The sequence below is a fragment of the Primulina tabacum genome, chromosome 15 (genome assembly GCF_025594145.1).
Source record: "Primulina tabacum isolate GXHZ01 chromosome 15, ASM2559414v2, whole genome shotgun sequence".
Classification (NCBI taxonomy): Eukaryota; Viridiplantae; Streptophyta; class Magnoliopsida; order Lamiales; family Gesneriaceae; genus Primulina; species Primulina tabacum.
Window position 1 is genome coordinate 28732522 of NC_134564.1, and position 15140 is coordinate 28747661.

At 34.3% G+C, this 15140-nt stretch overlaps 1 protein-coding gene across 1 annotated transcript; it reads left to right on the forward strand.

The window, feature by feature from the left end:
* Positions 1-5452: 5452 nt before the first annotated feature.
* Positions 5453-8725, forward strand: LOC142527446 (uncharacterized). The gene is made up of 2 exons (XM_075632254.1): positions 5453-5742; positions 7089-8725. Exons 1-2 carry the CDS (start codon positions 5644-5646, stop codon positions 8406-8408), a joined length of 1419 nt encoding a protein of 472 aa, XP_075488369.1. The 5' UTR covers positions 5453-5643; the 3' UTR covers positions 8409-8725.
* The last annotated feature ends 6415 nt before the right edge of the window (positions 8726-15140 follow it).

Here is a 15140-nt window from a genome sequence, read left to right on the forward strand (position 1 = left end):
GATTTCATAAGCCTGACTGAATAATGTTGATATGATCTTTTAAATAATAATCCCGAATGACTCAAATTTTGATTGTTATAAGTTCAATGAGGTTTAATGTGCCTACCTGATTTATTCTCTAGATAACAAAAATATTGTCTTTGAGAAATCAACGTCTTTCGAAAATTCAGTTTAGCTCGACTCTTTAAATTGGTTACTTTGAGTTCAGCAGCCTTAGATTATTTTTCAAATCACCAAAAATTTAATTTTCAAATACCACCCCTCAGCCTATTAATTCTCTAGTCACTACAACCCTTACATCAACCAATATTGAAGAATCCTATAGCAGAAAATCTGTTGATCAGATAAGGAATGGAACCATATCATTATTTGTTCATAAATTTGGAATAATTATGAAAAAGTATCGTTATAAATTCAATTTTTATAATAAAAAAATTAATATGATGATAATCAAGCTTTTTTTAACAGTGAAAAGAATGTTCATTCATTGCTGATTGTAACAGGGACAAAGAAGAATGACAAGAAGCATTAAGAGAAGAGAAGGTGAGATGATAAGAAACCCTCCAACAAGAAAAAAGGCCAAAATTTTTGTTGATGAGGATAGAAAAAGAAAATGGGCAGACTCAAATTCAGACTCCTTAAGCTTAGAAACCGCATCCAGTGAGAGTGAGGAAAAATGAGTTCAAATCCTAATGGGATATGTCGAGCTGGAGACTATAGAACTTGATGTGAAAACTGCCATTTGGTATTTGATTTTAGCTCATATGAATTTACGAATGAAGATCTTATTAATGCATTTCAGGGCATGTCAGATGAGTTTAAAAGAATTTTGCAATCATTATAGGAAGTTAAGGCATAAAAGAATAGCCTAACAGACAAGTTAAGTGACTTTAGCTGGATAATACAAAAAACTTGACACTCTAAAGGTGTAGCTCAATCTGCTAGCAACTGAGAATGATGATCTACAAAGAGTGTTCCAAGCATCTATCGATGAGAATAATAAGTCAATTCTTGGAACAAATTTTCTGCTTCTATTGGGAAAATTAATGAGTTGAAAAAACCAACATGAGATAAAACCGGCTTAGGGTTTAGCAACACTAAATGCAATTCTTACGGAGCGTACTCAATCGTGTCTATAAAAGGACAAGTCTAAAATGTTATACTTTGTCTAGTCCAGCATGATATTCGAACATGATTAGCAATAAGTCCAAACCCGTCTGACTATTACTTATGAGAAAAGTTTAAGCATAGAGGATTTGGCTATGTTGAACAGCGGTGTTCTATGTCCAGTCAGAAATGGATAAATTATAGAAAAGGTTCCACTGGTTTTGGTTAACATAACAATGTAAAAACATATAATCATAAGTCTAGTCCAGCCAGACATTAATCTATGAAGGGAAAACCTATTTTGTACTACAATTGCAACGTGGTTCAAAAGATTTACATAATAAATGATAAGGATGAATGACCCAAACAAAATAATGTGAAACAAAGAATAAAACACAAAACCACACATTTTTGTAGCACAATCTCGCACTATTTTGGATACACATACTAGTAGACCAACTAGACTAATTCAAGTGTGAGTTCCAAAAGAGTTAATCCTATCATGACCCAGTTAGATTTGGGTACCTAGTGTTTTATTTCGATGATTGCAATTATTCAAGAAATTTTTTGTCAATAATCCATCTGGTATCTGGATAGGAGTTGTTCCAAACATATGACTGGAAGTGTCTAGCTGCTCTCAAAAGTCATTAATTGCAAAGGACCAAGAATCATCTTTGGAGATGATTGTAAAAGTAAGTCTATGGTTAAGGGTAAGATTATTTGCGGCAAAGTAATCACTAAAAAATATTTTGTTGCTTGAAAATTTATGGTATAACTCAGTTGAATTCTACGAACACTTATGAAATAAAGTTAGTTGAAATGATGATCAACTTGTTACTCTTATTTGCTTTTCTCGTTTTGAATAGTAATAAAAATTGATTATGACACAAAAGACTAAATAATCTAAACATCAAGTATATTTCCAGTCTTGGTAAGAAAGAGTTGGTTTTTAGATTGCCTAAAAATTATTTTAACAAAAATAAGATCTGCACTGTATGCCAACTTGATAAGAAAATGAGATCTACCTTTAAAAATATAGGGCATAACTTTTCAACAAAATGCTTGATTTACTGCACATTGGTATATTTATTCCTATACAATTTAAAATCTTAGGTGGAATGAGATATATTCTAGTAAATGAATGATGATTATTCCAAGTTTACTTGGGGGATCTTCTTGCCTTCCAAAACTCATGTCCAGTTCGTCAAGATTTTAAAACCTCTTCAAAATGAGAAATTCTTTGTGATATAAATGATAAGGAGTGATAAGGGCACCAAATTTACAAACAAAACCCTCATTTCTTATCTAGATGACCAAAGAATCAAGCATAAGTTTTCTACTGTTAGGTCACCGCGACAAAATGATGTTGCTGAGAGAATGAACCAGATCTTGAAGGAATAAGCCAGAAAAATGATAGCTGATTCTGGGATAACTCAGATATTTTGGACAGAAGTAATTCATACAGCTTGCTACACTTATAACATATCAATGATAAATAATAAGCATAATAAGGCTCCATATAAGATCGAGAATTATAAATATTCATGATGTATCAAACTTTAGCAAATACTTCATTTATAACAATGGTAAAACATATCTAAATTTTTTTTTATGCTAAATATGATGCTGGTGTATTCCTAGGATACTCATCTCTGTTAACAAATATTATAGAGTTTATGATAATATAACTCTGTCTGTTGAAGAATCTATGTATATTGTATTTGATGGATCATATATATCTGTCAAGGTAGCGAAAATAGTAATATTCATGACTTAAGAAATAGATTATATGCTACTAATCTTTATAATAAAAGTGATGATGAGATAGATTTGAAAAAAACAACTAGAGTTGCTTCAGAGATACGTCAAGTTGGACTTGAAGAAACCACAGTTGACCAAGATGCAGATGAAGTCAAACTAGTGAATAACCACCGGCCAGAAATACCTCCAAAAAATATGTTGCAAACGCCAATGAGGATCAATCTACTAAACATCAAAATTCAAATCTCTTTGGACCTAGTCTTCGGCCTGGAATAAGAATCATCAACTCGAACTGGTTCGTAACCCAACCGCACCTCTTAGTTCTAGGGGACAAATGTTAGATGACTTTATGCATGCTGCATTCATATCACAACTTGAACCTAAAAAAATAAATGAAGCCCTAGCAGACTCAATTAAAAAAAAATTAGCACTCGGGCTACAGCCCAGGTACTCTTACTTGTGGCTCCGCCCGTGGTTACTGTACGACGTCGTTAGTTTCCTACAAGATGTACTCATAAAATCATAAAACAAATATACGAATAGGAAACATGATGTCAATAATTTCATGTGAATAAAACCAAATAAATAAAAAATTCAAATTTTTTTATTTTACGTAAAATTGTAGTAGAATAGTTTGAAAATTTTACATGTAGAATGAAGGAATTTAGGTTGAGATGGTTTGAAATTTCAAAATGACGGCTTGGTGTTATAAGTTTGTAGTTTTGAAAAGCTAGTCTAATTAATTACTTTTTAAAGCACTAAACATATATAAAATTATAAAAGCATTTTATATTTTAAAAAAACACTGTTCATGCTCAAACTTTTTAATCTAAGCATACTCTAATCTATTGGTTTCTCCAACCAAAAGAACTTTAAGAGAGTTTAAATATAGGAATTGTAGCTTAAGAAAAACATTTAAATAAGTTCAGGTTTTTTAAAAAAAATTTATTAAAAAAAAGAAACTGGTTTTGGTGTTTAAATAAATGTGAAATATTGATTTTTTAAAAAAATTTATAAAAGCAGAAACCCAATAATTTGAAATTCTAATTTTTTAAAAAATCATGTTATAAGTTCTAGCATTCTAACTTTTTTTTTTAAAAAAAAAGTTTTTAGTTTATTGGCTTCTCCAACCAAACGCAATTCAAATCTTACATGACATGCTGATAACTTATAGTCCATATGAAACCAAGTCTCAAAATTTGAGACGAGATCTCATATTCAAGATCCTATTATAATAAATTGTTTTTCAACTCAAAAAAAAAAACATAAATCTTGTAGCAAGTTAAAACATGAGGCGCAAAAATGTCGACTTCATAACCAACATAAGCAAAAAGCTAGGCAATCAAAGGGTAAAAAAAAAAGAGTAGTCTCTCTTGTGATACGGTCTCATGAATCTTTATATGTGAGAGGGTCAACTCTACCGATATTCAAAATAAAAATTAATATTCTTAGTATAAAAAGTAATATTTTTAATGAATGAACCAAATAAAATATATGTCTCACAATATACGACTCGTGAGACTGTCTCACACGGTTTTTTGCCAAAAAAAAGTTAAAAAAGGTCAAAGTGAACATGGTAGTTTTGGACCGACAACTTTTGGGCCAATCAGCGGAAACAGGACCTTCCATTATCAACTAAATTATATAATAATATTTTTTAAAAATAAAAAAACTTGCGTTGGAGACATGAACCAACCGTGCAAGTTAGTTTGGGTTGCAGGTAAAGGGGGAGAATTTTGCACGGTGGGCCCAAACGTACGCCGGGGTGCCAACGAAAAGCGATGTGCGCACGAGCGATTAGATGCGTCCACCAAGCATCTATTTCATTAAAAATTGATTCAGTGCTGTTTTCAATTACCGAATTACCCTTAAACTATTTAATTTATTATTATCTTCCCAACTTAATAAAACCTTATTATTTATATATAAAAAAATAGGTCGTCGTAGCAATTATTTTGGAATACACGAAAATATTTAATTTCATAATAATTCTTTCTACATTCTATTACTTTAAAAAATTCTTCGAATCACTTTTGTTTCTAAACAAAATTTCTCTTTTAAACTGTACAATTCTTATAAATTGAAAATAATGTCGTGTTAATTATTTAATTAATAGGTCTCTTGTGAGACGGTCTCATGAATCTTTATCTGTGAGATGGGTCAATCTATCGATATTCACAATAAAAAGTAATATTTTTTTATGGATGACCCATATAAGAGATCTGTCTTACAAAATACGACCTGTGAGACCGTCTCACACAAATTTTTGCCAAATATTTTTATACCATAATTGTTCAAACACATATTTATTCTTTAAAAAACTTTTAAAATATTTTATAAAAAATTCCGTAAAAAATACTTATTCAAACTGAGCCAAGATCTATATATTATTTTATATTTAAAATATTTATTAAAAATGAACCATCTTAATATATAATTAAAAATTAAAAAAATAAACCGAAATATACCTATAATAGCCCCTAGATGGAAGCCCTTTTATGCCATTTCCTTCGTGTACAATAATGTAATTGTACTCATTCCCCTAATATTCATCACCATTGGATAATTGACAACCTCCTTTCAAGTCGTTGCCGTGTTTGACCTCCGAATCAATCTATACTTACACATATACATACATCTACATTTTTCTTTATCGTCGTTATTCAATCACAATTTGATTTTCTTTCTTTTGGTTTTTCTTCGATGAATATGTGAAATTTAAGCTCGATAATCTGAATTTTTGACTGAAATTTTGTGTGATCGATCTGGTCAACAATGAGAAGAGTGAATGGAACGGATGCGATAGACACGATAAGCGCTGCCGCCACGGCGGTCGCATCTTTGGAGAATCGCGATCCTCAAGCTTCGTTTCAGGTGTGGAAAGTTTGTCTTCATTAGAGCTATTCGGTAACTTTTTTTTTTTTTTGTGTTTCTCCGGGAAAAGGTTGATGATTTAAGCGTTTTATACTTGGTTCGTGTTGAAAGCAACTCCGTGACGATTTCTTTACCTTTGAATTTGGTTGTAGTTTGATGGTGGTGTTCTAGAATTCGCTTAGTTGAGTGTTTAATGCTCGTTTCATTTCGAACTCTTTTTTTTATTAATGGGTTACAGATCTGATGATTTAGTCCTTATGATTTGTCGATGCTGTTGAAAAATTTGAATTTGATGTGTTTTAGGCATGAATATTGTATTGTTGAGAACGTCGATATTTTGCGTGAACCGGATTTTTTTTGTAAAGGAAATTTAAGAATATCACACGAAATTTCAGAACGTCGTTGGTCATCAGTTAACGGAATTTCTTGATAGAAGGGTTTCAAGATTATATCGACCTTGTAGGATTTATTCGTCAATAGAGAAAGATTGTAGAAGCAGATTTCTAGTTCTCTACTGAGATATTTATTTAGTTTATAAATACACATACGAAATGACAAGGAATGTTGATCAAAGTGGTCTGCCTGTTTTATTGTGGTTTGGTTTGCTAGTCTCGAATGTTACCATTTTAGCAGTGACCTTCACAGTCAGTGTTTACTTTGATTAAATTCTTTATTTGCTAGGATAAACCTGAAACAGGAGCGCAACTCTTGATGCATATAGAATTGCTGGCCATGAATTGTTGGGTTTTTTTAGAACTTATTGAAGCTGAAGAATTTTTTAATAATTTGTAATCAGAATTTTTAATCCTTTGTAGATTTCAATACCCACTGTAGACTAGAGTACCATGATGTAGCCCCAGTGGTGCTCTTTTTTTGCCTTTTTTTCCCTGTTCTACTACTCTTTGAGGTTACATAGAAACTCAAAACACTCGTTCGGAAAACTGAAGTTATTGAACTCTGATTTTCCTGGTGAAGTTAATTCTAGCACTCTTTTTTGTAACAGTGGATAATTTCTTTTGGGCTGCTATGTCTAATTGCCCTCGTGCACTATAATTTGACGAAGGGAGGAAGTTTCTTCACTGTGATTGTGGACACTGTTAGATGTTGCCTTGTATTGTATCTTTACTTTGTACTACAATATAATGATACTACTAACTTCTGGGTGAATTTCTGAATCTTGTAAATTTTCCACTTTGAACTTAATGAAGATGCTGTACATATGCTTTATTTTTATTACTGTCTTGTGCCATTAAACTTTCAAGGGCTTCATTTTTCCTAAATCAGATTGATTTTCTGTATAGCGATTCTCATTCTCATGTAATGTGACTTGTCCTTTGTTATTGTAGAAAAGAAGGTGGGGAAGCTGCATGAGCCTTTATTGGTGTTTTGGATCGCACAAGAATAGCCATCGAATTGGACATGCAGTTCTTGTTCCTGAAACTGCGGGTGCAGGAGCAGATGCTTCTGTACCTGAAGATCCATCCCATCCACCTTCAATAGTAATGCCTTTTACCGCCCCGCCTTCATCTCCGGCATCATTTCTTCCCTCGGAACCACCTTCTGCCACTCAGTCACCGACTGGCTTATTATCCCTCACTTCTGCCTCTGCAAACATGTATTCTCCTGGTGGCCCTGCTTCAATTTTTGCTATTGGCCCTTATGCTTATGAGACCCAGTTAGTCTCACCCCCAGTCTTCTCGACCTTCAGCACCGAACCATCAACTGCACCCTATACTCCTCCCCCAGAATCAGCCCACTTGACCACGCCATCCTCTCCCGAGGTGCCATTTGCTCAGCTTCTCGAACCCAACCTCCATCATAATAGTGAAGGTGATCAAAGATACCCTTTATCCCAGTATGAATTTCAATCCTATCAGCTTCAACCTGGAAGTCCAGTCAGCCATTTGATCTCTCCTTGCTCGGGCATCTCTGGTTCGGGTACCGCATCACCTTTCCCTGATTGTGAGTTTGCCAGTGGACATCCCTTTTTCCTTGATTTCAGAACTGGAAATCCACCTAAACTTTTAGATCTCGACAAGATAATTTTTCGTGGATGGGAGTCATGCCAAGGATCAGGTGCCGTGACTCCAGATGCTGCTGGTGCTACATCTTGTGAGCCTTGCCTTGTGAAGCGCCAAGATTCAGACGTTGCTTCTCTTCCAGATACACATAATGGATCAAGAAATGATGATACCATGGTTGATCACCGAGTTTCTTTCGAGATACCGGCCGAAGAAGTTTTAAAATGTGCGGAAAAAGAGCCAGTGACCTTGTTACCCAAAGGCGTTGCAGTGTCTGTTGAGAATGTAGAATTCAGAGGAGAAGAAAAGCCATTACAAATAACTAATGAAACTGGTGATTCAGGTGGACAAACTATCATTGGCATCTCTGAGAAAGCTCAGAGCGACAGTGAGAAAACTGGACAAACTATCATTGGCATCTCTGAGAAAGCTCAGAGCGACAGTGAGAATGGGCCGCGTCATAATAAAACCCGAACAATCACTCTTGGATCAGCCAAAGAGTTCAAATTTGACAATATAGATGGACATTGCGATGAACCTGTAGTTGGGTCTGATTGGTGGGCGAATGAGAAGATTCTTGGTGAGGAGGGAGCATCATTGAATGACTGGTCTTTCTTCCCACTCATGCCGACTGGTGTCAGTTAGCTGCAGCAAACACGAAAGAAGACATCACTTATATAAAGTTAGAACACATCCAGTGACAACTTGGTACAATTTGACCTTACACTGTCAAATGGAATATTTAGCTATTCACGTTTTGCAGGACTGATTATTACTGAAGGCAGTTTTTTGCGCACTTCCTTATCTAGAAAGTGAATTAGTTAGGTTACTGACTGTACTGCAATACCCCGAATGGAAACTTCTTGATGTATACGTATTTTCGTTTTTCTGTAAGTTAGGATAATTTGATATAGTTAGAACTGTTTCAGTTTTTGATATAGTTAGAACTGTTTCATTTTCAAGGTGATGGCAATGATTTTTAATTCAGACGACAATCGTGCCAGTTAAGCTTGTTGATGTATGATATAGCTTCTTTTTAGCTAGCCTTAGGGGCTAGGGCATCTTTTCTCTGTTCATAAAAAAATAAAAATTGTGCAACTCAATTTGCAGTTTTGTTTGTTTACATGTTGCATACACCCCTCTCTGATATGGGAATGTTCAGACGTGTATGCACCATTCTGTGCAGTTACTTAGCATCTGGCGACTGATTAACCAATTTATGTATTTTATTGGCAGAGTTCCTCGTCCTCTCTTAGATGTTTATGACATGGAGGACCAACAACGTTCTTAGTCTTGGAATTCTGTTTTTGGTCTTTGGAATTATAAATTTCGATGTAAGACTAAGTTTAATAATGTTATATAATGGCATATAGCTCATCTGATACCAAGATATTTAGTTTAGGAGGTTTCATGCGCAAGATCCAATTGTAATACTTCCCTCTCCTGATAAAAAATAAAATAAAATTAAGAATGTTGTTGATCCTTCGTTGTCATAAACATCTAACAAAGGAACATACGTACGTGCGCGTTGTTGCCGCCATCTTTTATTTGCTCATACTTGATATATTTGTATGATAATATTTTTTATATAGAATTAATGCTTCCTTAGTTTGAATTAATTCACGTTTTGGATTACAAAATAATAATATATATATATATAATTGTTCAATCTTTGACCTCAGAAATCTTGATGAGAAGAAGAGACATGGTTTATTTTGAAAGCAAGACATAATCATTAGGACATTTCTCGTAGTTGTTAGGTCGGCTACATAGATATTAGTTCTCCAAACTAAGTGATTTTCTCACATGTCATCTCTTAAATCAAGATCTAAGATATCGTCTTTAACCATTTGAAGTTTGAACCGAAGTCATATAGTTCATTGAGATTGGGGAGCAGCAACAACATGCTATGTAGCTCTCCATCCACAGGTTAAGGGAGTTAGTGGCAAGTCAATATTACTAATACGAATTCACTCAGCCTGAATTTGGCAGAGAACAACTGAACAAGAAGTTTGGTTAAGAGAAATGTCAGCTTGACGCAAAGATTCCATGGTTTGGCTGCAGGGTTTGGAAAACCCCGACCCTTCACCGGCCTGCCTAGGTTAAATTATTTTGCACTCTACTAGCTCGACCGGTGAATAATCCCTTTCAAATGCCACTACCTAAGAATTTGGTGAATCTTATTTTACCTTTGTGGTGTGCCAAAACAGTATTGACTCAAGTCGAGTACATCATTGTTGGTCTCACGTACCACAACTTTAGATAATAATATGAAAATAAAGTATAAAACTGGATATCGAGATTTACGTAGAAAACCCCTAAAATTATCAGGATAAAAAACACGGGTAAAATAAAATGAATTTCGCTATAATATTTTATAGTGTACAATTACTCGTTGTGTTTCCAAATCACTCATTGTGTTTCCAAAGAGAACACACTCCCTCTTAATACAGGAGAACAAACATCTCACAAATATTATATAATTAAGTAATTAAATGTTATAAGATAATATAATAACTCGATGAAGGGATGATCTGAAATGAGGAGAGGAGAGTTCTATTCTCTCTCAATGCGTTTCGTCCGTATTCTTCCAACCTCTCAAGATGACTCAACGCGTTTTGCCACCAACCTTCATAAATGTTGTCTGCCACCTACCTAGCATATTGCCGACGAGTCATAACATAATTTATCAATAAGTTATTAAAAGTTGCAAATAGAATCCAAATGAAGCTCAAACCATTTTACCCAAATGGAGTGGAAGGTGTACGAAGCAATTGGAGCCGTTCAGTCTGCTGCTATAGATCAAAGGCATAGGAAAAGAAGTATTAAGTGACTTCCCCTTATTGAAAAAAGGCATTTCACTATCTCCAACGAGGTGATCATTATGATATATATATTTTTATAATAAAACTGATGAACTGAGTAAATATTGATCAAAGAGTTTGCATACATGACTTGGACCATTCAATTACACTTACAAGAACAGCTGGACCCAAAATAACTCGAAGTTATTTTGTTATCACCAAAACATAGAATATTTTCAACACAACACCACGACCCTATATATATTGATAAATGTTCATACTTAGATGCACCCTTGAATAATATCACAAGGATATCATCTCATTTTCTATTAGAAAAATTGTTACCGATCAGATTAATGTATTTTACCCCTACATTGATTGCAAATGACATTTTTATATCCTTGTTTTTTGAAATCAATTTTCCAAGGATTACCATTGCAAGTTTTGGATTGTTATATATATATATTTGGGCTACGTTGTTAATTCACAGTTGAAAAACTTTGGATTTTCATTCACACTTTTTAGAACAGTGTAGATATAGATATATCATTTTGATAAGACTATGCATATCAAAATAAGATACCACGAGTAGATGAGACAATATATATAAATATATCGAGATCAAATTGTAACAATCCCCTTCTCCTGACTAAAAACATAAAATACTACGGTCAATGTTGATAGCTCATCTACCACCAAAGTTTCAAGTTTGTGACAATTTATCGTCTTAAGTTTGAGATCCAATTGTAACAAATCTCTACGTGCAGATAAAAAAAATATTACGAGATTATAAATATAAAGAATATAAGCGAATCTTAATTTCAGCCACTCATCTATGGCAAAATTCGACATATCCAAATCTTTTTCTTCTATTATTAGCAATATGCAAGAGTTATTTTGTAACGTACTGTACTTTTGAACATGCTTAAAATTTGCGGAAAATAAAATTTTTTCTTAAATAATTAACCATCTCTCAAATACACTTGTAAATAAAATGCTTGATCAATTATTTGAACTGTAAACGAACTTGCAACAAGTACTTGTTTAAAACAACATAAAGTAATTCATTAAAATCATAGTACATGAGGTCAACATGCATAAAAGTCCTTAAAACTTAAGCGGTTCTCGGGTTAGTCCTCCGCCCAGTCCGAGCCATCGCACTGGTCTCCGTCTCTCGTCTCCTCAAACTCGTCATCACCTGAATCGTTCATGTCTAGTGAGTCCAAAGACTCAACATATATAAACTGAGAATATCAAATAATAAAATCCACATGCATTTTAAAGTAGCCCAATACATATTTAAACTCTAAGCATACTTACATAAATATTGATGTGCCATCATTTCATAAACAGTGCTTGCAACATACATAATCATCATCATTTTACGTAAAGATATGTTTCAAAGCAAGTGACCCATAACATAATGCGTCTGATCAGACTAAACCACAGTACTGGGCTGGCAGGGATCATCACAGTCTTTCGACCGAACGTTCACTCCCACATACATAAGATCCCCGGTAATGCTTTACCGGGTGGATTGGTCTCTGGTCATGCTTTACCGCTTTTCAGTCCTGATCAAAACCCGGTCATGCTTTATCGGGGTGGAGAGGTCCCCAGACACGTTCTCCGGCTTCCAAACCCTTAATATAATTGGTCACAAGACAATTCGCATACCTCAAAAACACAAAACATTTTCTTTTTGCACATCGAACATATTTACATAGCGTTGAGGGCTTCGTTGGATTTTGCTTGGGATACTGCTGCACATACATACTAATACATTATTCCAACAACTTAAAATTCCATAACTTAACTGTACCAATCAAACTCACCACCGAAGTAATTAAATAACTTATGACTTTCTAGACCACTCAAGACTCGACCATATTTAATCATCATACTAAGTCATGACATCGAACCTCGAAACAATCTTTATATGGAGTATGAACATTTCACAAGCAATGAAAGACACGGACCTCGGTTAAATCATAGTTCAACGTTTCCTATTCAAACTTCGTAACGTCTAATTTAACCATCACTATGCTTGGACATAACGACGTATTAATACCCAAATGAAGCAATAGCACCTAAACTTGAAGCTCGAAGACCCATGAACCAACGCCTAGGCGCTGCAGCGCCTGGTCAAGCACCTAGGCGCTACCAACCAGCGCCGCGGCGCTACCCTGCACATAGCTGCAGGGCTGCAGCGCTCCAAATGCAGTGCTGCGATGCTAACAAAACCCCAAAAGTATCATCTTCTACCCATTCACTTCTCCATGACTTCTAATGTAATCAAACCCATACTGACTCGAAACGAAACACCGATTGGCATCTGACCACAACCCATGACATACCTAAACGCAGCAATGATCCCCAAGCGATTCCCAACCAAGCTTGCAACCAAATAAAACTCAAGAAACATGAAGAACATATTTTATAACATCACAGTTTGAGCAGTCACACGAGAATGATCATAACACACTCATTTCTTGTCCGAAAATTATGAATTTACTGTCAAATCGAAGGTATAAAAAATTACTACGTTTTACATGTTGAAAGTTTTTCCAGAAAATCGACCAACAATTCGCGGGACTCGAAATGACAGCATATTAGATTTTTGAGATCTAAAAACTTGTTCAAAAGCGTTTCTACCATTTTTGCTCAAACTTTGCATAAAATAAACAAATTTTACACACAATATGCTTCAAATACTTACTACGATAAGATCGATGCAGAAATAAAAGAATATACATGCCTTTGTGTCTAAACGCTCGAAGATAACGAATACCGACGCGGTGGATTACGGGAGACGACCGGGGAACGCTTGCTACACGATTCTTGCTCGAGAAAGGGACGTGAAACTTCAAAAATTTGCAAGGGAAAAGGGTTGAGAGGGTGGATGCTGAAAGAGTTTCAGGAACCCTAGTTTTTCTTATCAAAGAAGAGAGCACAAAAATGTGTGTGCTAAGTGTGTGTGTGTGGCGTGCAAGAGTGTGTGTGTAGAGATTTAGGGAGATAATTAAGAGATAATTAGTTTAATTAAAAATACTAATAACCAATTAACAGCCCCTAATTTAAATAAACTACACATGTGCTAAACTTCTAAGATTTAAAAATTCCCAGCTAATCAAATTAGTATTTTAGAAAAACTTAAAATCTTAAACTCACCTAATGAATTAAATTAGGTTTTTAAAAGGCTTAAATTTTCATAAACATTTTAAAATATCAATTTCCTTGACTTGAAATAAAATACCACATTTTCATAAATCGTCTAAATCATCACCGGTCTCTTTTTCCGATCTCGTATCGAATATTCGCCTGAAACATAAAACTCAAGAAAACGCTTCAACGTGCATAAAATAAACATGTAATAGTTTAAAATAATGCAAATCATAAATCATGCATCATTAAAAGTATTTTAAAATTAAATAATTAATTTAACAATTTAATAAATGCATTGGTTTACGTATATTGATTTTGGGCTCTACATATTTCGAGGATAGCTAGCCTCCTAAGAATGATGATGAAAAATAAAAGAAGATAATTTCAGAGAGAAAATGGAAGAGAACATTTATTGTAACATGAACTGAATGAATATCATCAAGCTTATATTCTATTTTATACAACTTGTTCCAACTAACCACTTTAACCATCATTTAAGAGTGGTTATGATCCTCGACTCTGTTTATAGCATTTTTAGTGTGTTTAGATAAGATACTTAGCAAAATAATTTTGATTAAATTTGTTATCTTGAAATTTTACCCATTGAAGTTGCTAATTTTAATACGAGTTGGAGTGAAGAGTTAGTATAACGAATTTCAAACTTTCACAAAATTAAACCATTAAATTTATCTCAAAGTAAAACGATATGCGCTTAATACTTCTTCCTTTAACAAATCCAAAGATGAAAAATTACAAAGAGTCCGACCTCAACAAAAAGACTAGAGTGGACACTTCCAACGAGACAATTTTATTGCATGCATGCATGCACCATTTACGTACGTCGAGCTTTATCTTTGATGTATAGCCCTTCAAAACTTCATTAGATCACAAAACTTCTGAAAATGCTTAGCTGATGGTGATGGACAACAACCAATTCACAGTATACATAAATGATGCAGAGGTCACAACGGTAACTCATGATTCCCTTGTGAGATAAAGAAAGTTTGCATTTGGATCATCAAATATACTTTCCAACTCTTTTTATTCCCTCCGCTGCATGCATAAAGCCCACACTCTCTCCCTTTTATGAACCCACCTAGTGCAAACTTTTAATATAGGAGGCTTTGACCTAATAATTCAACTTTTTCTGTATTTCCTGTCTAGATCAAATTCTTCAAAACCTCCTAAACTTGAGCCGATAACAGCCTTGACCCTAATTCTTATCACCATAAAACATAAAATCTTCTGTTTTATTTTGCTCAACTTTCTTAACTAAGAGGCACCAAGTAAAAACTGCAGTTAAGAAAGTATATTTGAGTTTGGAGAAATGATGGAAAAACGACCACAAACACTTCCAAACTAATCAGGGCCGTGCTTATTCAGAGTCAAGTGAGTCCAATGACTCAGGCCC

Bases quoted from the DNA above. Each gene is read 5' to 3' on its own strand.
- LOC142527446 (XM_075632254.1), top strand. From the start codon at position 5,644: ATGAGAAGAGTGAATGGAACGGATGCGATAGACACGATAAGCGCTGCC. The intron at 5,743-7,088 runs GTGTGGAAAGTT...TTGTTATTGTAG, and splicing joins ATCCTCAAGCTTCGTTTCAG to AAAAGAAGGTGGGGAAGCTG.